The sequence below is a fragment of the Protopterus annectens genome, chromosome 8.part0, assembly GCF_019279795.1.
Source record: "Protopterus annectens isolate FY-2018-M chromosome 8.part0, PAN1.0, whole genome shotgun sequence".
Lineage (NCBI taxonomy): Eukaryota > Metazoa > Chordata > Ceratodontiformes > Protopteridae > Protopterus > Protopterus annectens.
Window position 1 is genome coordinate 506,733,357 of NC_056741.1, and position 24,813 is coordinate 506,758,169.

General features: G+C 36.3%; 1 protein-coding gene across 1 annotated transcript in view; it reads left to right on the forward strand.

Moving 5' to 3' along the window:
• Positions 1 to 2,172: 2,172 nt before the first annotated feature.
• The window catches only part of LOC122808290 (melatonin receptor type 1C-like), a 94,482-nt gene continuing 71,841 nt past the window's right edge, over positions 2,173 to 24,813 (forward strand). Inside the window, exon 1 of the mRNA XM_044079254.1 lies at positions 2,173 to 2,374. Within this exon, the coding sequence (XP_043935189.1) occupies positions 2,173 to 2,374 (202 nt within the window). The remainder of the gene's footprint in view (positions 2,375 to 24,813) is intronic.

A 24,813-nucleotide genomic window follows, 5' to 3' on the forward strand; every position in this document is an offset into this window, starting at 1 on the left:
GCCACTTGACTGCTTGTTGTGATTCAGACATGTAGCTGGGAACCATACAATGACTATTTGTGGAAGGTTTATGGTGACAGGTTTGTTAAGAAGTTGTTGATGTGAAACTGTGTCAAAAGCTTTTGACATATCTAGGAAGATAGATTATATAAAATGTCCTTTCTTTCTAAGCTACTTAACTCTGTCTGTGAAACTAATGAGAGTGGTTATGGTGCTGCGTTTTTGTCTAAAACCATGCTAAGAGTTGGAGAGAAGGTTATTGTCTAGTAGATAGGGAATTAGTTCTGAATGTACACATTTCTTGAGGATTTTAGCCAGGGGTGGAAGTATTGCAATTGGGCTGTAGTTAGATAGTTGTGCAGAAGTGCCACCTTTGTGAAGGTGATAATGTATGAGATTTTTCATAGTTTGGGAATATAATGCTCTGAGATGGAGTGGTTGATTAATAGGGAGATTGGGTATGTGGTTTACTATCATTAAATCGAAACACCAAACAATTTCCATGCATGTTACTGTACCGTAATGTCGAAAATGCAGTTTGTGCATACGCAAAATACTGCTCCAAAATGGCAAAAGTTATTTTGATGCAATGAAAATTGACAAAAAGAACAAATGTTTCAAAACACTAAGATGCCAAACAGGCTCAAAAATGTACCTATTCAGGCCAAATACAATAAAACCAATTCTGGACTTTATTGAAGAAAATAAAACAAAAAATAAAGTCCAGAATTGTTTTTATTGTATTTGGCCTGAATAGGTGCATTTTTTACTGTGGAGTGGCTCATCCTTTTGTTCCTGTCATTTATTTTGATATAATGAACCCTGAGCAGAACTTTGTTTTGTATTACCTTACATTTGCTATTACAATTTTAATTATCTTTTACATAATAAAAAATAATAATATCACATTTTTGTAGAGGGGGCTGTACCCCCCCTGCTAATAATATATTCTAACTTTGAGATCATACTACAGGGGGATATGGATGAATTTCCAATCCCCACTGTACCAGAATCTCTGTACAGTTTGTGGAACACATGTATGTGAATGCACTACTGCATTCACATAAGTGTGTTCGACTACCCCATACACTTGACATTGTGCAAATCACAATATGATTTTTGGCAGCATACGTGCTGACAGCTTGTCATTTGCACAATTGATAGTAAACCTGGGTATGCAATGGTGTTGGCTGCATGTTTAAGAAACTCAGATGGGAGTTTGTCGTCTAAGAGAGATGTTGGTTATTATGTGGAAGTAAATGAGTTTTGGTGTACCATTTTTCTTTTATTTGCATGGAATGTTCATACCTGATGTGCTGTGATTAATCAGCTGATGGTGATGAGTTCCATGTATTTCATTTTTTTTGACTAGAGTAATTGATGGTTTTCTTTTACTGGTTAGAAGACCAATAAAGCTGCTTTACATAAATAAAGTTATGCTGCCATAAACACAGAGTGTGCCTAATACTTATTTCTAGTTATTCTGTGAGCTATATAAAAACATAGCATGTAACAGAATTTACAGAACAACAGGTTTTAAAATCAGTTATAAATGATTTCCACTACTAATTGTAGTAATAGGAGGTATTCTGCTCCCGCTCTGCTGGGTTACTTTAACTAATCAACAACGTTCTGCTCATCTGGGGTTCAGATACTATGTACTTGTATAATAACTGCAAATCTCTTGGGTTCTTCCTCAAGTTATTAAAGCAACACGAGAAAGCGGCAGAAAGGAGAAGACTGTCAGGACTCTGAATCAGTATGTACAGACTACTTAATAAGGTATCAGTTAAAGGAGGATGAGCAGATTTAAAGCAAAGGAAAAGAGAGAGTCAACTGACTACTTCAACAGCAATTTAATGCTAAGGATCCAGAACAAAACCCACAGTGCTTAGACTGATAACAGCAAATCTAATAAGTACATTTTATGTGAAAGGCACATGATCTCAGAAGCCTGCACATGTAAGAGAAATAAATTTAATTTCTTTATGAAAGTAAGAAACATGCAACGCATCTTCATGGTATTAGCTGCCATGATAACAATGCAGCATTACTGAGCAGAGACTCATACTAAATCAGCAAAATGTTTGCCTTCCTTAGCACAAAGAAGCTGCAAACATTTATTTTCCTGCTAATATTTGTTTTAAAAAGAGCTAATTAAGCGCATTAACTATGAATATGCATAACATAAATGTTACTTGCGTTGACTGCTCACTGCCAGGTGCTAATTTCAGTGATTTCCCTGCATATGTGATTTCCAAAGGTTTAACCGTCTTGCTAGCTGGGGTCATGTTCTTTACAACCCTCATGGACATCTTTGGAAATATGTTGCTGATTTTGTCTGTGTTACAAAACAAGAAACTCCAAAATGCTGGTAAGTTAAAAAAAGAGAGAGAAAGAGAAAAGAAAGAGACAGAGAAAACTGAATCCCTTAGCTAGAAAATGAATGTATTTCTAATATAATTAATTAAGATAAAACAATCGCCCAAACACCTATATCTACAAATCTTTTACACATACACATACATACACACACACACACACACACACACACACACACACACATATATATATATATATATATATATATATATATATATATATATATAAAAAAAAAAAACGTAAAAGCAAAAACTAAGAAACTCAAAAAAATAACGGACCAACTGCAGCCAGGTAGAACGTTAAAAACTGCTTTACTGCGTGAGCGCTTTCATGCAGATATTATCCGCACTTCTTCAGACAAACAGAAACACAATAGTTACAGCTTAAATAATTACATACATAATCAAGCAATTTAACAATCAATTAAATTAAATTAACTTGTTGCATTTAAAGCAATTGCATACTACTATAGACTCAAGTCATTCAATGTAATATAAAACAATCTTATGTAATATACAGTAAGAATGCATACAAAACCAACACCATACTAAAACAAATAATATATAAAAATACATACAAATACTTATTCATATTATAATACTATATCTTCAAATGAATTACTCTAACTTGAATTTTCCTGACATACTTAAAATAAAGAACAGGTACAGTTTTCCTTCTATTAATGTTAACTCTATCCAAATTACTATCTAAGGATAGCCTTGAGTTTTAACAAACATTTGATTGAACAAAACTCATTAAGACCTGGGTAAACTTGGGCATTAGTTTTTAATTGCCACAAAAGCTCTTGTTCTTCTAGTAGCAAATTCCAAGGACCCCCTCTCTTGTCTTTTTTAATCTGCTGGACTACCATAAATAAAAATTTGTGTTCTGTGTACGTTATAGTATGTCTTGCCAAAGCGTTTAAAGTGTTATTTTTTGAAATTGCATATAAGTGTTCAGAATGCGTTGGCGCAAAGGGCGCTCCGTCTTTCCAAAATAAAACGCATTGCAAGATTGACATAGTGCCACATAGACCACACCTTCAGTTTGGCAGTTGTATTTGCCATTGATGTAATATTTGGTTCCTTTAATGTTAAAGGTATGCCCAGTTTTAATGTGTCTACAATAGTGACAAAACCCACACTTAAACATCCCTTTTACATTCAAAAACTGTTGTAACGGTCTCTCTAACAACGATTTAAGACACGGTGTTCTTTTAAACACCATTCTAGGTTTAAGACCACAACTTTCACTACATAATGTGTCCTGTGCAATTAGTTCCCAGTTTATGTTTAAAACATTTCTAAATTCAAAAATGTGTTGGTTAAACTGGGTAACCATACATGTGTTGTAATTGTTCGTCTCCTGGTTATTTACGCCAGTTATGTGTTGCTCAAAGATAGATTGGTTCTCTATATCAGAAACTGGTGTGACAATGTTCTGATTAGTTAAAAGAGGTAAAAGTAAACCATTGTGACGTTTTAATTTAATTTCCTTCGTCAAGTCATTAATTAGTTTACTTGGGTAACCCCTATTCAAGAACATTTGTTTAAGCAGGTCACATTCTTGACTGAAAAGATAATCATTAGAACACATTCTGGTAGCCCTCACTAATTGGCCTTTCACAATGCCTTTTTTCTGTGTATACGGATGATTACTAGTAAAATGTAACAATGAGTTACTGTATAGTTTTTTCCTATATATACTAGTAACAAAACATTTATTGTCAAAATCTTTACTTATTGAAATGTCTAGGAAATTGATTGAATTCTTTTCCAAGACAAAAGAAAATTCCAAGAAGGAAGTGAAAGAATTCATGTCATACATAAGTCTATTTATTTTTTCTTCGCGACCTTTAACTATCATAAAAATATCGTCCTGGTATCGTGTATACCATACGACGATATCCTTAAAAGAAGGGTCATTAAACAAGAATGTTCTTTCCCAGAACGCCATAACAGAGTTAGCGAATGAACCACCACAAGGCGAACCCATCGCAATGCCTGTTTTTTGTAAATAGATGGTTTCTTTAAACATAAAATAATTGTTGTTTAGTACTAATTCCAGTAAAGCTGTAATTAGATCTATTTCAGCACCATCTATTCTTTTGAGTAAAAGCAGATCCCTAACCCATTCAATGCCTACATCTTGTGGGATGACTGTGTAAAGGTTAGTAACATCAGCTGTAATAAAAACATAGTCATCATGAAAAGGAATCGCATTAAGGTTTTTCAAGACATGCCATGAATCAATACAAATCTGTGATTCATTTTCTAAGATTTTTTTGAGTTTATTGTCGACCCATTTGGCACAGGCATAGGTAATAGATTGCCTGCCATCTATAATGGGTCTAAAAGATGGATTAACCAGACCTTTGTGAAGTTTGGGAACCCCAAACATGATAGGTAAACGGGGGGCTGTCATGTCCAAATAATGGTATAACTCAGTGGTAAGACTACCATCAATGAACATGTCATTTAACGTGCTTTTAATTCTGTGAAGAGCTTGGTTAAGTTCGTTTCTAGATATAACTTCATAGTCCTCACTAGCTAAAATAGCTTGCATGTGACCATTATAGTCTGTGTCATACATTAAGACTGCCCCCCCTCCCTTGTCTGGTTTCATTACCCTTATCTGATTTCGTCTCACTGTCTGTATCAAATTCCTATAATAAATGTTATTGTCTTGTACATTGTTACATTTGTTAAACAATCCCCTAAAATGCATTTCAGAAACTTTTTCAAATGCTGCAATGTGTGTATTTAGTGGGGGGTTGTAAGTACTAGGAACCCTTTCATCATTCAAAATTTCAGCATTGCCTCTAAATATGGTGTTTAAATTTAGTTTACGAGTATATAACTTCAAGTCACATAAAATACGTGGTAAATTAAGGTTACTAGGCAAAGCGAAATTAAATCCTTTAGCTAGCAATTCAATAAGTTCCTGTTCAGGTACATAAGAGGTATAATTATACACCTTAAAGTCTCTGCCGTTGTTATCCAAAATTACAGGCATACCGTGTGAAAAGTTCGTCATCTCTTGCGGCGATTGTAAAATCTCTAATATATATAAAAAAAATATATATATATATATATATATATATATATATATATATATATATATATATATATATATATATATATATATATATATATATATATATATATATATATATATATATATATATATATATATATATATATATATATATATATATATATATATATATATATATATATATATCAAGAAATGGATAAAACAGTAAAACAAGCATTACATATTTTGTAAAAAAATGTTAAAAAACATGCTGAAGTAAAATATATATGCAAGATGTAAAATATGCAGTATATATTTTTAAAAAAATGTTTGAACTACAGTTTGAAGATTTTCAGCATTCTTCCTTCTCACATTAAGCAAGCATTGTTCAATAATAATGTTTTTCTGCATGTTCTGTCTATATCTGAATTGGTTAGAGGGTTCTGAGAAAGTATACCATGATTTTAATTGCACAATCAACTGAAAAAAAAATCTTAATTAAAATTATAGTTATTGATACAACATTGCACTATATATGACAAGAAAAAGAAATATCAGTCATCATAGATTTGTGAAAGTGGTATATTTCTTGATGAACAACATACATTTTATAATATATTTTATTAATGTTTTATTACCTAAGCAGGCCACAAGCTGCAGCCCATAAGGAAAATGCACCGGCACAAAACTATACCTGAACAATACTACTAACAACAGAAACATATTGAGAACACCGGTCTCTTAAACAATGCATTAATGACAATGTAGCTGTCAGAACTCAAATATTGTTTCCCCCAATGTTGAATTAAATCAAGTATAAATATTTATGTAGAAGCAGCATGTATTAGTTCAAAAAGATATTTTGTGACTTACAGGTGTTATGCAAGTATCATCCACCAAACTGCACCTTTACTCAAGCTGACAAGGTTACTTTTTGCCAAAACTATTTTCGGCAGATTCTTTTTTTTTTTTTGAATTCTAAACAAAAATAATTTACACATATGTACAAATGCAAGGTAAGTTATCAAAAATGTTAACTTTTTACTAAGTAACATTGTTATTTAAAATTAGAAAACAAATAGCAAAGTTTCAAAAAACGTTTACAAAATAGCAAAACTGAATACGTCTACAGTGTCAGCCTAAAAGTAAAACACGCATGTAGGGAAATCAAAATGTTACGAGTTGTAGGTATTAGATACCTCAATATTTAACAAAATTGATATATAAATTAGGTTGAGCAGAATTAAGTTATTGTGAACTTGCATCAGAGGCGTTGTAGCAGACAGAGTGCCATTACTAATCTCAGAAAATAAATATAACACTATATAGGCTATAGCAAGGTCTTATATTGCAACTGCTGATATGCACAATTGCCTAACTGATATGCACACTTGCCTAAACTATAATGTCACAATATCAGGTCCGAACAGCAGCTGCGGATTCATTGTAATGACCACTAGTGCTCAGTTCTGTTACCTAAACTTACTTTCAAAACTAAAACTTTATTATTGCACAACATTACGGACAGATTGCCAGTCATACCAGCAGTTTAACTTAACTTTGACATATATATTGAACCTTGGAACTTTAAAAACTTTATTCTTTGATGTCAGGATTACAAATAGTTAGTAACATTGACTGCATACATGAAATACAATTTTTGGGAATTCTCTGTGCATGTGCTATGCTAAGGATTGGTGTTTGCTATACTGTACTGTTGTGTATAGTTCTGTAAGACAGTGTCTCCATGGCAGCTTTAGCAGGAAGCCAGTGCTTACCACTGCACTGTAAGGATGTGAAATTTAACTATGTGTGTGTAGTAGCTCTGCTACTGATTGTGCTCTTAGTATATATGAAGAACTATATATACAAATACACACACGCACACACACACACACACACACACGCACACACACACACACACACGCCCACACACACATATTATATATATATATATATATATATATATACATATATACATATATGGATTTGTATCACTTCACTGAAAGACCATTTCACTGACACCCATTTCACTGAGACCAAATCACCTAAAGTTAATTTCACTGAAAGTTCATTTCACCTAAAACTCATTTCACTGACAAGTACTACTCTAAGGCAAGTCAAAAGTATATGTCCTTTTCCCCATTGTCGTGTGATCCTCGTGTTAGTATATATATTTGGGGGTGTGGGGGGCACAACCCCCCCACATTGGCGGGTGTGGGTGGTGTAGCCCCCCACTTAATTTGGTTTTCTGTTGTCTGGTTTTGTTTTACATTATTTGGTAAAATTCAACTAGGTGCCCCACACACCCCATTGTTCATAGGTTCATAGGTTGGTACTAGGCTATCGGCCCTAGGGCCTGTACAAGCCTAGCCATAACAATTCCCTGATTATTTCTTCCCGCGATATTTACTTCCCTGGACCCCTGTCTAGCAGGGTGACTGACATGATCCACGGGGTGAATTTCCTATCTCCCATCTAATTGTCAAGGTTTCTTTCTTTTGAAGATGGCCAAAGAGGCATTCTGCTTGACATGTATGAGCAGTCTATTCCTGAGTCTGGGGGGTTTGGGTCAGGAACCTATCGCTCCAGCATGTTTTGTTAATTTTGTTGACAAGGTTTAGATCCCTGGAGCATGTGGCTCTGAGGGATTGGGATTTCTTTTAGTTTAGCATGTCCAGCAGCTCTGGGTTTGACTTGGCCTTGTATGTTAAGCAGAGATCATCTCACTGTGCCCTCCACACACCCCCTGACTATATATACTAACACCAGGATCGCACTACCCTGGGGAAAAGGACATAAACCTTTGACTTGCCTTAGAGTACTACTTGTCAGTGAAATGAGTTTTAGGTGAAATGAGTTTTAGGTGAAATGAGTTTTAGGTGAGATGAACTTTAGGTGATTTGGTCTCAGTGAAGTGGGTGTCAGTGAAATGGTCTTTCAGTGAAGTGTTACGAAACTATATATATATATATATATATATATATATATATATATATATATATATGTATGTATGGGTGTATTTGTTTTCATTGAACATACACAATGTCAATGTTTGTTTGGCTGACACCGCTTGTTCAGCTGAAACAGATAGTCAACATGTGCATGAGATCAACAATCATCAGGTAGGAGAATATTCTCTTTCCCCTTGGCTTGAGATCTTGGATTTAGTATATATTATAAGAAGATGGAGTAGTGGTAAGGTGGCAGCTTGCTCCCATGCAAAAACAATTGGTGTTAGTTTAACCTGCTCTGAGGTAATCCTCAGAGTATTAACTTTTCAAATAATATGCAGTGTATTTATGCAATACATAAAAATCTAAACAAAGACATGCAAAAGTACATGAGAAATAAGTTACACTGGCAGCAAAATGGAGAAAAGAAACATATAAGCATATACATGATAGCACATGTAAGAACATATAATTTCATTATAAAAGTAGATAATGACAATTCAGACTTATAGTACAGGTATACATGGCTCACATATAATTTACATAAAAATCATTTGTTTTGTAAATACACAATTATGATTAATGACAATACTTATGACATTTCTGCATGAGTAACATATATTTTAACATGATACAGGGATAGCCACCCAGCAGTATGAACATTGGCCTCAGATGCCTGTCAATATTGATGTGCCACCCCAACCTCATGTGCTAAAATGGTAGAAAAAAGGTATGGCTGGATGGGTGGGTGGGTGAAGCTAGGAGAAATAAGTTTAGAGATCAACTAGTAGAAGTGACTGTATATTTGATCAGGACAGAGAGGAAAAAAGAGAATTATTAGAAGGAAAGGAAGAGACTTCATTCTGTGAAGGTGTAGTGAAAGATAAAGTAGTAGGTGTATTATAACATAGCTGAGTAGGGGAACATGAGGTGGACAAAATGTGCAAAGAAATATGCCTGAGGGTGAGTGGAAGGCAATGGTGTATACAGGGCAAAAAGTGAGGTTGGGAGTCAGGGTTAAGCAAATGAAGTGAGCTAAGGAAAGGATTAGAGCTCTGTTAGGCAGGAACTGAAATAAGTTAAGAGGAGGGAAAAGTATTTATTGGCAGGCTATGGGGGGTATCTTCCTGTTTGGCATGAGTAATTGGATAAAGGCACCAACTCCCAGTGAGCAGGTGACGAGGGAAGACTTGGTTAACATGTGGCAGGTACAAGAGCTCAGGATAGCTTCGGCTATGAGTGTTTGTCATCTTAACTGACAAAAATTAAAATCAGATGCTGCTATATTCTATCAAATCTTTGCCTAACATAAAATAATCTCTCTCCTGTACTATTTGTTACAAGTCTTCTGTGCATATACTGTAAATAGCGTACCAACTTTACTATGTGTCTTATTTTACCAACTTTACTAAGTGTCCTTTTATATTTGTAACTTTCTCTGTTTTTCAATTTACTCAACTTTGTAATTATTGTATAACTGGTATTATTACTGAATTCTGTGAAAATTATATAATTGAATAATTTAAATATTTCCTGGAGCTTTTCTGCTCAGGACTCCACTGAAAATGGGCCTGTGCTCAGCTGGACCAACCCAGTTAACAAATGTGAAATAAATAAATAAATAAGTTAGCCAATGGATTGTAGTAGTTACTGAGGGTTGTTTGGTTAGCTATTTCTTTAAGAATTAAAAGAAATAAAATTTTATGCGGGAGTTATGGTGGGGGTCTTCAGACTTTATGAAAGACTGAGAGAAAAGGCAAGCATACAGGTGGCTTACCTTTCTGAAGTCAGTTCTGGGAATATGGATTTATTTAAGCAGTGGGCTTCTTGGCTTCAGTCTGTAGACTGGTAGTGTTGGTGATCTGTATAATTCATGTTTGGGGTCATAGAAGAAGTCAAATAGTTAGGAGGTGATGAATGGGATATGATGTTCATAGCTACAGCAAAGTCCAGGTTACCATCTTTGTTGCAGTTATGGTAGAGCTGTCTTCTTGGTCCTTTGTCCTCAACTGTTATATGTTGGCTGGTAATATTTGCTATAGGCTGATAAGAGATTCAGACTGACACTCACAGGGTTTGGATAATATTAGTCAACCTAATGGTGGCTGACCAGTCCTGAAGGCTAGCAAGTTTCTTGAATATATTGCAATTCATGATTGCAGGACTTGGAATGGAAGGGTTCTTCCTTGTGCTCATCTTGCCTTGTTTCAGCAGTATAGGAGGGAGAAAACAATTGTTATGTTTGGCTATATCTACCTGAAGCAGCATCTTTGATTTGGAAATTCTACATGCAATATGGGACCATTGGTAGGTTGGTGTAGAGAGGGTACATGGCAATCCCTCAAAATATTTAAGAATTATTTCTGTTATCTGTAGTTTTTCCTCAGCTGGGTTGAGCTGGTAAACATTTGCAGCAGCTGCTAATGAAGGGCCTGGGGATAGTGGACAAACATTGCAACTGTCAAGATTTTCAGTGAATGTCTGGATTTGCCTGGCTTTAGTCTGTACCGCCTTACAGCAAGAGGTTCTCTGGTTTGATCCTTGGCAGGGGTGCCTTCTGTGTGGAGTCTGCATGTCCTCCCTGGGGTCGCATGGGTTTCCTCCGGATGGTCCGGTTTCCTTCCACATCTCAAAGACGTGCTGTAGGTGGATTGGACACTCTAAATTGGCCCTAGATGTAAGTGCATGCATGTGTGCCTTCTGCGGAAGGTTGGGTGCCAGGCCTGCAACTCGACACCGTACAACTCCACTGCCAATCATGAGCAGACAGGTGATCTGCTGTGGTGACCTCTAACCAGTAAAAGTTGAAAGAAGAAGTCTGTACCTTACTTAAGTTTGCTGCCTAGATGATTTAACAAAGATTATTGTCACCATATAATGTCAGTCCTTTTAGTTTCAGAGTTGATAATCTTTATTAATTTATGCTATTGCTGAAAGTGTTATTTATAGCAATTTGCTGTGCTGTAAGAGCATTTTTAAGCATAATCTGTCCCTGATCTGGGTCTGTTTTCATTTAACATATTAATGATGTTCTGAATTCTTGCATTAAATAACTGAGGGCTATGGCAGACACAAAATATGTATTTAAATAAAAGAATACAAATCTGAAGAAAGCAGTACAATGATGAGTTATTGGTTAATGAAATAGTCTGATTCAGTCTTACAGTTATTCAGGTACTGAGGACAAAAGGTTAAAGCTATGAGCTGTTAATGATTGCTTCCATTAACCCACGGTTTGATTCATGCAGCCTCCATCTCAGCATATTTTGTGAATACCCTGGATATTCTGGAACATATTGCTGTTGAAATATTCATTATCAGGGGAAGTATTAAGATGTGTAGCCAATCACTAATGCTAGACAGCAAACAGTTATGGACTCAGCAGGTAGCACACTTGCTATTGGTGCTGCATAGTTTGTAAACTTTAGTTTTCTTAGTATTCCAGGTGTTGGAGTAATGATGAGTTGTGCATTTTTCTGGCCGTTGATATATGGAGTAGAAAAACTAGATGGATTGTTTTACCTGGGGGAATAGCACTGAGACTGTGGATTTTATTCAGACAATATTGACAGTCTTAATGGTTAAAATTTTACTGATGCTTAATTTGTGATATGCAGGCTAGAAGGAAGTGGAGCCTGTTATTTGCATACATGTACTTTACATTAATTTAAAATTTGTGCTAAGTTTTTTTTGTCTCCATTACTGTACTGAGTTGCATGGCTTGGAAAGACTGAGCAAGTAGTGGGGAGGTGTCAAGACAGAATGGAGACAGGGTAAGAGGGCCCATCCCTCTCCCTCTTTTTTCTCTTTTGCTTCTCCCATTCATTCAGAGATGTTGATGGGGTTATGTACAGTTTTTACAAGGCCTACTGGTCAGAAGGCCTGGTTTAACAGGAAGTGGAAAGGTTGAAGGCCATCAAAGGTGGGGGCAAGAGAGCTGGGCTGGGTTATGAGGTCTGTGAGGTCACTCACTAAAGTTGTGTTATTTTCTTTTGCAGAATGGCAGATGTGGAGCAACTCAAGCACAAATGACATTGCATCACAGGTAGAGGCTTTCTTCCAAGATGTGGAAAGGCAACAGCAGGCACATACCTCTCAAATCTCCAGATTTTCACAGACTGTCCAGATTTTTGCCTCATATTTTTGTCCTGTTCCTCATAAAATTTGTGGTTTTCTGGCAAATAAATGAGGATTGAAATAAATAAATAATGTCAATACTTTTGAGTTTTAGACTTCATTTCCTTCAGAAAATACAAGCTAAGTTAAATGCTATTATTATAGCAAATGTCTAAGTCTATAAGAGCAATATTTAAAATATATTCCTATTTTTTGGGCCTTCATCCCACCATTATTTTTGGCTTCATCCACATTTCTTGTGCTATGACGTTGAGAGGTATGAGTAGGCATTTTGGTGGAAGCTGCTACAAAGGTGATAATCAGAGGGAGAAGGAAGTGCAAAGCCACAGAAGAACACCTAATAGCAGAGATGTCAAGCTGACTTGAGAAAAGGAATCCCAGGAAAGAAGGTAGTGTCAGGACAGATTTGTTGGTAGCTTCCCAGACAAAAGCAGGCAATGTTAACACTCAACTGATTCTGAGGAGGGAGGCCAGAATTCACCAACTGATGAGTGTTTATTAAGTTTCTTACAAGATTTGGATGTAAAAAAAAGGAGGCTACAGGAGATGTTGAGGATTGCAGATCAGGTTCAAGTCCTGTCAGGCCAGTTAGAGGAAGGTTAAGAAGAGCATCTTGGGGATTTAGGGTGTTCAGTGGCTACTGAGAGTGATTAAATATCATTCAAGCTTCCATTTGTGCAGTTTTGCCCTGATTGGTTGAGAGGTTCAGTCATGAGAAGAGAACTGGTCCTGGGTTTGCAGGGCATTCAGTATTTTTTGGAGGAAAGGGGTGTTCATCAATGTCTCATATTCCTCTAGTAGTGAAAGACAAGTATGGCATGGAAAGTGTCTAGATATCTTTAAACTGTTAAAGGCAGACAGCGCTTAAGAGATCACAGAGACAGAAGCTCCAGGGACTGAGCCACTGCATTTATGGCGGTCATGTTAAAAAATATTGCAAGCAAGAGTTGTCTTGATGGCAATCCTTTTGATGATAAGGGAGGCTAAGTGATTTAGGGGAGGCAGTGTACAGTTGTGGTATGACCAATGTTTTGGAAACTAAGGGCTGTTGATAACAACAACTGTAGTGGAACAGTAAGCATGCTGATGAAATTCACGGTACAATGATAGATAAAGCAGTTGTGCAGACTAAGGTTAGTCTGGATGAAGATGGGACCATTCTTAAGGCATGTTGGGCTTTAAACATAGGGTGGTTTTCATTGTCCACTTGTAGTTTTGTACATATCTGTCCCCACTGGGGAGGTCTGCAGATTATGGAGAAATGTTGGCACAAGTGAAGGGGTAAAGTAGTAACACAAACACAAGTAAATTTGTGCCCACTGAATGGCGCACCATGGCAGTTATCCCACTCTACAAAGGGGGAGCCATGACTGACCCCGGAAACTACTGCCCCATTAACCTGACAAGCCTGGTCTGCAAGGCCATGGAACGTATCATTATGGAACTCATAAACAAAGTCACTGGTAATCTTCAAACTCTGGACCCTACCCAGTTCGGGTTTGTAAAAGGCAGATCATGTCTCCTAAACCTGACTGAATTCTTTGAAGCAGTCACCAAAGCCATAGATGAGGGTAAGGTGGTTCACACAGCTTATCTAGATCTCGCCAAGGCTTTCGACACCATCCCCCACTCTGGAATTATAGATAAGCTCACTAAACTAGGAATAAATCCCTATGTCACAAGATGGGTTGCCAAGTGGCTCACAGACAGAACCCACACTGTGAAAGTAGCAGACTCCAAATCCAACTTCAGACCAGTGACAAGTGGAGTACCACAAGGTTCAGTCCTGGGTCCTCTCCTGTTTGGTATCTACTTCTCTGATGTACAGGCTAACACAGAAGGTCTTTGGCTAACCAAGTTTGCAGATGGCTGCAAACTAGGAGCCATAATCGAAACTCCTAACGATGTGGACATACTACAAAAGGGCCTCATTGAGAGAGATGCCTGGTGTCAAAGCCATGGCCTGAAGCTCAATGCCAAGAAGTGTATTGTCATCCCCTCTGGTAAAAACTCTGTACCCATGAACAACCACATAAGTGGTAGTCTACTTAACGCTGAAAGTGTGATAAGAGACCTTGGGACACAGGTGGGCAATAGTCTGTCCTTTGATAATCACATCGCCACAGTGGTCAGGAAATCCATCTACATGGCTCACCTCATCACAAAAGGTTTTTCATCCAGAAAAAAATAAGTCATTGTTCCCCTCTACTCATCACTCATTAGACCCATTATACAGTACAATGCCCCTTTTGGTATGTACCTCACAAGACATCTACAACAACTGGAAAGGCCACAGAAATACCTCACAAAGAGGATTACTGGCCTCAAACAGATGCCCTACGCAGACCGTCTCAAAAAACTCCAGCTTTACTCAGTCACATATTGCCTAGTTAGAGGTGATGTCTGCCTAACATACAAAGCTATGTCAAACCCAGAGCTGTTGGACATGCTCCACTTAAAGAAATCCCAGTCCGTCTGAGCTACACTCTCTAGGGACCTAAACCTTGTCACCACAATAAACAGAACATGCTGGAGGGATAGATTCCTGTCCCAGAGACTTCGCATACTCTTGAACAGGCTACCTATTTATGTCAAACAGAGCTCCTCATTAGCACTCTTCAAGAAAAATCTTGATGATTGGATGGGAAATAGGAAATTCACCCAAGGGATCACTTCTGTGGCTCTGCTTGACAGGGGCACAGAAAAATAATTTTCTTGGGTGGCGAAAGCAAGGGTACCTTTTTTGCTAGGCTTATATAGGCCCTAGGGCTAATAGCCTAGTACCTACCTATGAACCTATAGGAGTTCAAATATCACCCATGTTACAGGAGGAAGGTAGGCTGTGGAAACTGATAGGAGGAAGCAGTTTCAAGTGGATGATTGGTTCTTTGCTCCTTCAATGAGTGGCTAACAGGATGGTCATTGTAGTCCCCTATTAAGGTGGATGTTTTGTGCTGTTGTTGGAAGAATACCCATTTATGTATGAATTCAGAAGTCAGTACAGGGTTTTACCTCAGGGTTTTCAATTCCATCAGCAGCATGATGACAGGTTTTAGTGTGTGTGTGGGAATTTGAAGTCAGTGTTGGGGGTAAGAAAGACTTGCTCACATATTCTAGATAAGGAGTTGTGAACAGGTGGATTCTTGGGTCTTCTAGCTACTGTTCAGTGCTATAAGATCTTACCACGTGGCTTGCATTTCAAAAAGAGACTAAGAAAACATTGCATGATTCAAGATATTTCCTTCCTAGAGGTTCATTCAGTGAAGGTGCAGTACATTTCAGTTGATAGCAAATTAGAAACATTCATCAGTTAAAAGACACTTGACTAGCTAAGTCAGGTATACAGTCAACTTTTTTATTGTTTCTCATAGCCACATGGACTAGCCAATGATGGGACAGCATTTGAATGATAACATTTTATTTTACTAAGCCATGCCCCTGTGTCACTGATTGACTTGTGCAACAATGGAAAACTTTATCATGACACTTTATTGGCTCTGGCAGAGAAAAGCTTCATCTCAGAGGCTGGTGAATTATCTGGATTGTTTCCTTTTAGTGGGAGAGGAGTAGGAGGGAGGTAAAGAGGGAATTCACTGCTCTCCAAACTTGTATTTGGAGCTGGAGGAGCATTTGGCAGATGATAAGCAGAAAAGGGTCAGTTAAAGTACTGCCCACTTTTGGGTTTGGTAGTGGATTCTGACTTGGGATTATTTCAGTTGCCTGAGAATAAGCTGATCAAGTTGCATTACAAACTTAGTGGGTTTTTGGGTAAAACTAACACCAAAATGTAGGATGTTATGGAGTTAATTGGGTTTGCTGAATTTTATTTGCAGGGTGATAGAAACAGACAGGACTTTCTACATGTTTCTGGCTAACCTGTTGCATGGAAACAGGAGGAAACATCATGGATTTAGAGTGGGTAAGTTGGTGTAGGAAGCTCTTGCTATTTGCAGTGAGGCTTTATGGCACTGTAATTGTGTGCTAGTCAGACAGGAGGATTGGGGTTCTACTGAAAACTCACAGCTGTATAAGGATGCTGCCTAGGGTTTAAGCCTGGGGCCATACTTTAAAGTCAAACAGATTGCAGTTCCTTAGACATATGTAAAGCTGATTGAGAGGAAGAGGAAGAGTACCTTTTAGGAACTGGTACTAATTTGGACCGATACAGTGGTATGGCATATGGAGTTGAGTGAATGTAAGGTTTTGTTTCACTTCAGTAATGAAGTGGTGTTGCAGTTTCTGTTGAACAAGTTATATAGGCTAGATGCCATTCAGGCTTTATTAAGTATGTTGGTACTACATTGCTTGAGCATACATTTATCATATCAGCCATGCATATTCCCTGTAAATTCAATGTGTTAGCTGATAACTTATCCCATTTTCAGTTTAACTGGTTTCAGGCTCTGATCCAGAAGTGGAGGAACATTCATTAGCTATGGCAGGAAATGGATAATTTGTAGCTTGGTGTTTAGTGCAGCAGTCATGAACAATGATGACCAGGAGGGCTATTAGTATATCTATATTATCCATTAGGTCATTTGTTGAAGATCTGGCTTTACATCATATAATGTGGTCAGTGAAAGTAGTAGCAAATATATGATGCACTGATGGGAATTAGATGAGGATGTGGGGAAAATCCAGGTGCATTTGGCATCTTTGAGTGCTAAGATTAGGTTTTCGAGATGTCCAGATATTATGAAACATCAGTTAATTATTATAATGTTAAAAGGTTGAACTAGAATTATAGGACTTGTAAATGACAGAATGCTTCAGTTTGTCAGGTCGATGCTTAACTAGTGCTGAAGGGCTTGCATAGGGTCTCACCTTGTTATAATTTGTATGTTTTATGAGCCACTATATATGTTTTCCTGTATGAGGGTAGATTTTGTATAAGTGAATTGTTAGGCAATCTCAAGGGACTGGATTCATGCATAACAGAGGGAACTGCTTTGATATGGTTCAGTAAATCCAAAGCTGATGAGTCAGTTTAAGGTTAACAGTTGTTAAAAAGTAGTCATGAGATTTTGTTGTGTTTAGTGGGTTAGGATTTAACATGGAGGAGTCTGTCCTTAGTTAACCAAGGTGATTTGGTTTTTCAGTTTCATAATGGGGGAGACCAGTTAATGCAAGTATTTTTGACATTATATTGAAAAGAGAATTGAGGGGTCAAGGTATTCTAGGAGACAGGTATTCTACTCATTTGTTCTGTATAGTTAGGTTCTCTGATTTACTTTATGAGCATATGTTTACTAAGGTAATAAAAAAGATGGCTAGTTAGTCATCTGATGCCTTTGTTTCTTATACTAGGTAGGAATCTAGAGAGGTGAATTAAGTTTTATGATTGGGTGGTTAGTTATTGTTATTGTTTTATTCTACAGGAACCAATAACATTTTACCTTCAGTCATTTCTTTATATTTTGGTTAGCCATGCAAGCAGCAGTTAAACTTGGGGGAGCATATCTTGGTCAGGATAAGAGCCAGTGGCAATTGACTTGTCAATTGTACAAGATACACAGTGGAATCAGCTTATCCATATAATGAAAGAGGTTATGGTACCCGATGGTGATCCCAAGTATTACTGTGATTAATTTAGGATGTAATGATTTGGGTTTGCTTGCTAAGCATACGTTATTGTCTCGGGTGATTAGAGATGTGTTCTTAGTGCAACAGAGATTTCCTGGTTCAGTGACTGTGGACATCAGTTATTCCTGTGGTGGCATAAAGAGTGTCTGTCAGTCTAGCAACAATTGTGGAAGCTAGGAAATTTATAAATTAGTGTTGCTGGAGGCACCGATGCATCTTTGGGATTAATAGGATTAGGTCATTGGTATTTTGGATAGCAGGGTGGCACAGAGGCATAGTGGATAACATTCTCACCCCACAACAAGAGGTTGTCCAGATTCATTCTTGGCTTGAGAGCCATCTGTGAAGAGTCTGCATGTCCTCACTTTTTCACCTAGGATTCCTCCATCATTTCAAAGACATGCAGTAGGTGGATTAGACAATATAAGTTGGCAATAGGTGTAAGTATGAGTGAGAGTATGTGATATTGAAGAACCGCCACAGCAGGGCTCACCACCAGATGGTGTGAACCCTGGCTCTAGATGTTTATCAGTGCTGAAGTGACATCCTATCCCCATGTGTAACAACAGGGAAAAGGGATTGTGGATGGATGGATGGATGGATGGATGGATGGATGGATGAATGGACTGGGATTTTGGAGATATGCACCCTGTGTTGTTTAGGCATAATGTAGTACACTTCATTGAGACAGGCCTTGACTTTTTTAATCTTTCTTTTGTTATTGAAGGATTTGGTGCATTCGTTTTAAGGAATAGCAAGTTTAAGGAACCAATGTACGGTTTATCACAGTACTTCTGCAATGCTAAACATCGGTTTTGTCTCAACACACTTTCATTGTGTGTCAGCATTCCTAGTAACTTATGTTGGTTACAATGTAATGCAATTTACATGTTTCCTCTTTCTCTGTGGTCTTAAAACTGTAAAGTTAACATATTTAATAGTTCATTTTCAAGGGTAAGGGGATAGAACCTTCAATGTAAAATCATAGTTGTGAGAAATTTTTGATGATCACTTGCTTTAGGTGTTTTTTAATTTACAAAAAAAAAAAATCAACATAACTCTCTGGCTGCAGAGAAAAAACTCAGTAACTCATAAACACAAAATTCCTCATTCATGGTGTTTTGCATTTTCACTTTAGATGACAATTATCTCTTATGAACTTTTTGACGTTTTCTTTATCGAGCAGCACTAATATTGACTTGAATATGTCAAATGATCGATATTATGCACATCAACACACTACTAAGCATGTGTGAAGCACCAGTTTTGGCACATACAAAAACTTTAAAATAAAATTAATATAAACCTCATGTCCTGCTAATAATATATTCTAATTCCGAGATTGCACAGTTCTTAGGTAAAGGCCAAACTCCCCAGCTCTGATAATCATCCAATCTGCTGCTTTTGCTGACAGGTGTCAACCATCTGCTTAGTGGATCAAATTGTGCCAACTTAACATATGTTAACAAAATTAAAGTCTGACAAAAATAGCATCATCCATATAGAGAGACAAAAAGACAGACAGAGAGAGATGCATATATTTATATATATGTGTGTGCATGTATGTAATATCTCACTTAGCCTCTACTCTCTAGAAGAATGGAATGCAGCAATGTAAGTATTATCATCAGACTTTCTTTACCAGGAGTGAGCCCAGTAAGTCTAAAACATTTTACACTGGCATATCAAAGCACAACAGCATTTTGACAAGTACGTTTAAAGGTAAAAAACAGTTCTTGAGTGTCAGTGCAACACTAATTAAGACATTATCTCACTTATTCATACTGTTACTAGCTTTCATCATACCTCTCAAATTCTTAGTGCAAGAAATCTGGACAAAGCCTGACAAAATGGAGGGTGGGACAAGGGCCCAAAAAACATGGGCAGATTGTAAATATTGCTCTTATAAACTTAGAAAATTGCTAGAGTAACCGGATTTGAAGTCTGAAACTCAAATGTATGTCATTATTTAGTGACTTCAGTCCTGAGACTATCCCAGTTATTTGCCAGAAAACCACAGATTTTATGAGGACTAGACCAAAAATATAAGGCAAAAGTCTGGACATTCTGTAAAAATCTGTGCAGTTGAGAGGCATGGCTTTCATCCTTTCATACCCATGCAAATAACAGATGGAGAACATCAAATGTATCATTTAAAATATGCATACAATGACTACTGCATTAGTTAAGAGTAGTTTCCAGAGCAGATCCTCAAATTATTCCAGAGATGTCAGAAAAAATGGTTACAGGTTCTGTTCTCCAAGCTGCAAGTAAACCCATTCTCAAAGTTGGTAATAAGAGTCATATTCTGTTATAGGTCACCTCACATATTTATAACAAAGCTTTTGAGTGCATTTACATTAATGTTTATCATTTGACATTCTTTGCTATTTCTAACCTTTCATATTATGCATTTCTTGTCTAACATTATTGTGATTTTGCTGTTTTATTAGTGACGTCAATATGAGTATTACAACAGAAGTGATAATATCCAGACTTCTCCAATACCTTTACTATTATATGGCATATAGGTACATTAAACAGTATTAATAACCTTAAAATACATTCACATATGGAGTTTTGGATAGCTAACTAGGTAAAAAAAGGCCATTAGTGTTTGATCATTAACTAACCATGCACTTATATTCAAGTATAATGCAAGTAGTACTATATTTTCATTAGGGAATATTTTAGCCTCAGTCATATAGGCAAAGGTTTGGTTTATGTTTTCCCAAGCAAAACTGACGTTATAGCACATATAGGGTATAACATCTCATTCAACACACAAGTTAAAACAAAATACAGAACAAAAGATCTGAAGGTCAGAGACTAGTCAGCATAGTTAATAATGCTGAGCGCACAGACTACATTGATTTAGTCCTAAGTGATCATCCCCTGAGGATCAGGATCATTTAAGGATAAATTCCTTCATCTTCAGCTAAATTACTTCATCTTCATCTTTTCTTACCAAATATAAAATCAAAGTTTTTCATTTTAGTGTTGTTATAGTCTTGAATTCTCTACTGCAACACCTCAGCTTGGTTATATTTTTTTTCAAGAATTTAAACATTTCCAGGCTACATAGCTTATGACTTAAGATTTAGACTAAAATATCCAAAGTACAATCTCTTTCATGGCCTACTCTATAGAGTGATTCCGGTGATCATCATTCTTTGCAACATCCCGGCATGTACTTGAGACATAATGTTATGTTTTCTGCAGCATACTGTTAAGGTGACATCCCAGTAAAATTATACCAGTGTCCCCTTACTTTATAGTAGCCAGTTTAAAGGTCTTCATATCTCAGCAAGGAGTACAGCTTCCTATTAAAAGCAAATTTTTGCAACACTGTTTCATTCACTTTCCTTGCATGAAGTGGCAGTTTGTGAACTGCATGTCAACAAAGTATATGACTTCCCTCACATGAAGCATATGACTAGCTATGTAAAGCTTGCTGACTTTACTTAAAATTGGTCAGTATTATTCTATAGATCATCTGAACATTCTAGATTGTAAATGGTTTCTGTTCTTATGTCCTAGAAGCAGGGTGAAAGTCATCCTTTTTTCTACATTGGGAGCCACAAAATTCATAGAAGGAATCATGTTGTCAACAGGTGTCAATTTATGTGCTACAGAAGGATGTACACAGTACATACAGCTTTACACAGTAGACCACATATGTTTTTGGTGCACAGAAAATTAATTCTGAAACATACTCATTGTGGGAGCTAGCCATAGGGCAAGACACATGGCATGACAGCTTGACACTCAACACAACAACATTGTAGATATGATGTATTGCAACAATGTTGAGTGGATGCACTGTAGGTAAGCTATGTGCTCCATGCAGGTACATCAATGGCTAAATCTAACCAATGTCGGGCATTAGGTGAAGAGCATGTAACATAGCAAGCTGCATGTCTAGATGATAATTTAAGCAGTAAGTGCTTGGGTGGGGCCTCACATCATCATAAAAAGGGTATACAGCATAGCAGCTTCTGTACTCTGCAGATAACCAGCAGTATTTTCCTGGGAAGACCAGTGAAGAGCTTGGGAGTGTTGCACACTTAAAATGTTATAAGTAAAACAAGATAAAGTATGGAAGCAATTATTGTTTTAATTCATTGTTATTTGTATTCTGTTATGCATTTTTTAAACATAGCAGATCAACCATTTAAGATAAGTGCAACATAGTAGTGCAGCAATTAAAACAGGTTTTATGCATACTCACACATTAGCAGTTTGGTCTATGAATTAGAAAATTTTTGTATGATGATTACTGCAGAAGTTGCTAGTTTTTGGGTCATTGGAAAAGTAAAAACAGATTTTGTCTAATACTATGCAGTTTCCTAGGAAAGGCTATTACATTGGTTAGGTAAGGTGACACTACATCAGTTAAATTTCAGTGACTTGTCAGATTACAGTTATCATAGGCAGAATAAGACATGCTTTGTTTTTACTAAAAAATGTATTTTTTTTACATAATTATAAATATCTGCAAAACTTGTAGATATGCTAAGAATCATAATGCTTAAGTCTCAACAGTGCCCTGTCTTATAGGCATATACATCCTTCTGCTTAGCATTATGCAGAGATTCTCAAAAATGCAATGATAAAAGCCTCACCTGTGCCTCATATAGCTCATCAAAAGCAGAACATCATTCGTGTGACACATCATACAGTCCTGTCTGACCACAGAAAATATAACACGCAGAATTTCCTTACTATGCTCATGTGATGTGTCCATAATAATAATAAAAACTTGGGTTTGCAATTTCCACAAGGAAGACTCAAAATTCCATACGACAGGCAGTTTAGCTGAGTTACTTTTAAACAATCATAGTCATTGGTGGCTGCACTGCGAGTAAAACAGACACATACTAAACTGGTATTTTTGTTGTGTTTGTAAAATTCAAACTTACCAAGACCCACATTAAGGTACCTTATATATATATATACATATATATATATATATATATATATATATATATATATATATATATATATATATATATTGACATGGTTAAAATTAATTACAGTATATTCATTGTTCAAAATGTGTAAGCCCTTCTTCTTGTATATGGAACAGGATATGGTTTGCCTACTTTGTAGAAAACAGTGAAACTACACAACTGCTGAGCAAATTACTGCTATTATTTCATTTGTCACCAGCCTATCGGGACAAAATATTATCATTAGTAATGTAGAAAAAACGTAAGCAGGGTATTCAGTTTGTGCCATCTAGAAATGATGTAAACTGACCACTGTGCTTTGCATCTTGCTGACTTAACATCTAACACTGAGGAATAATTCCCACCTTCAAGTTTATTTGTAAACCTATTAAAACTCTGAAAACGTACAAAATACAATATAAAGGTCAGACCTAAAAGCTTGGAAGATTTTGGTTGATATCTGTAATTGTAGCAAAACTTAAAACTCTAAACAGGGATATAAAAATTCAATGGTATATATATATATATATATATTTTTCATTTTTCAATCAGCTTAAGACAATGCCACCTTTTGTTGTATATTTGATGATGGTTATAGAACACTTAAAAGAAAAAAAAATGACTCAAGACAAACACTTTTATACAAGAAATGTCAATGAAATTGACTATAATGTTGACATTTCTTCTGTACCATCTGTGTCAAATAAAGAATATGAAGATTTGCCAACTAAAGTCAGAGCAATCAATCTATGAATTTATCTACATATACATTGGCAGATCGTTTAGTTGTGTATATATTTATGCAGACACTTATTTTGTTTGCTGTTCAGACAGGAAAATATGAGAGGAATGAAAGTTAGTCAGCTGATTAAGCAAGCTATGGATTGGTGAGTGATTATTTCAGTTAACTTTTCATTTACTGTACATTTAGGTTATAGAAACTTAGAGTAGGTTATGTTGACTAATGAGTTGGAGGAGACAAAGATTTCTGTATTAAGATGAGGAGGATGGTGGGGTCTGCTCTAAATTTACTTATTGCATTTGATTTTTGCAGTTTCCCTCAGACTTCTGCAAAACTGTGGATAACTGAGGTTTACTATAACTGCATAGTAAATGGTAGAATTTGTAAAAAAAATGTACATTAAATATACACAATTTGTGGACGTGTCTCAAAAATAATAAAACAGTTGCCGGATGACAAAAAAAAATTAGATGACACATTCATTAAGAGTCTAAATTTCTTTTTAGACATCAAAATAATAACTGTAAATATAATGCTATTATTAAAATGTTCTGGTGTACTTAACATTGTATATATACATGAATGAAATCCTTGTTTATACCCTAGATGAAAGTGCTAAAGTAAAGTTTGGATTATATCACTGAAGTTCATGAATGGAGATTTTTGCTCATTTTATATATACATTTTAACTAGGACTGATGTAAAAGATGTAATTTTTAAACTGGATCATAGTAGGAGATATGAATTATTTTGTATGTGGTATGACAGTGATTGAAACTGGCAAGTGGTTGGATCAATAAAGGTATTTTATCTGGGATTGGTGCATTAAATAGTATTAATGAATCTGTTACTGTACAATTGTTCGACCACAATGCCTTAGTCAATAAAATATCATCAGCAAGAAGCTACATTTTAGATCAGTAATTTTTATCAACAGTGAAACCTTTTCACCACAGTGACTATACCATGGGTTACAGCCACAGGGGACAAAAATGAATCACAAACATGGGCCACTGGCCTTGTGTGC